This window comes from Antrostomus carolinensis, unplaced genomic scaffold (genome assembly GCF_000700745.2).
Source record: "Antrostomus carolinensis isolate BGI_N321 unplaced genomic scaffold, ASM70074v2 scaffold35510, whole genome shotgun sequence".
NCBI classification, from domain to species: Eukaryota; Metazoa; Chordata; class Aves; order Caprimulgiformes; family Caprimulgidae; genus Antrostomus; species Antrostomus carolinensis.
In genome coordinates this window covers 64,366-64,953 of record NW_010287233.1, presented here as the reverse complement: position 1 = coordinate 64,953, position 588 = coordinate 64,366, and the positions used below count along the sequence as shown (strand labels likewise).

The following is a 588-nucleotide window of genomic DNA, read 5'->3' as shown; positions in this document are numbered from 1 at the left end:
AGGCTGTCACTGGAGAGGTGAAGGACATCTGTCTCACCGCTGCCCTCGCCCAGGAGGTGTCCTGGAGGGAGCAGGAGATGGGGGACATCCAGCTGGTGTGGGCTGTAGGGCTGCTGGTGACACGGCTCTCCGCTCCCCTGCCCCTCGCAGGCTCTAGGATGCCGGGGCCAGCCGGGCTCGGGCTGCCCACCTGATCCTCGCCGTCCCTGTCCCACCGGCACACCATGCTGCGCTCCTGGCGCGTCAAGCTGAAGCTGCTGCTCGCCACGGTGACCCTGGCCGTCCTCCTCTCCTGGCTCTACCTCTTCATGGGCAGCCTTGAATGTGAGTGAGTTCTCCTCCACAGAGGGTGGGCAGGGGAGACCGAGGCCATGGGGTGGTTGCTCTGTGGCCATACACATCACTGCAGCTGTATCTGAGCTCTGCATCTCCAGGGGCAGTGTGCCAGGACCTCACAGCTGGGGCTCTGCCCCACCAGCCACACCCGGTCCCTCCCAGCTGAGCTCTGTCTTGCTGTTCCCATCGCGTGTCCCATATCTCCTCCGCAGACGGCCGCTTCCTCCTGCTGCCGCCCTGCCTGGGCGAGCA

At 65.8% G+C, this 588-nt stretch overlaps 1 protein-coding gene across 1 annotated transcript in view; it reads left to right on the top strand.

The window, feature by feature from the left end:
- The first annotated feature begins 212 nt into the window (after positions 1 to 212).
- Positions 213 to 588, top strand: part of LOC104520557 (LARGE xylosyl- and glucuronyltransferase 2) — a 5,928-nt gene continuing 5,552 nt past the window's right edge. Inside the window, exons 1-2 of the mRNA XM_010162277.2 lie at positions 213 to 324; positions 549 to 586. Of these exons, the coding sequence (XP_010160579.1) occupies positions 225 to 324; positions 549 to 586 (138 nt within the window). The 5' untranslated portion in view covers positions 213 to 224. The remainder of the gene's footprint in view (positions 325 to 548; positions 587 to 588) is intronic.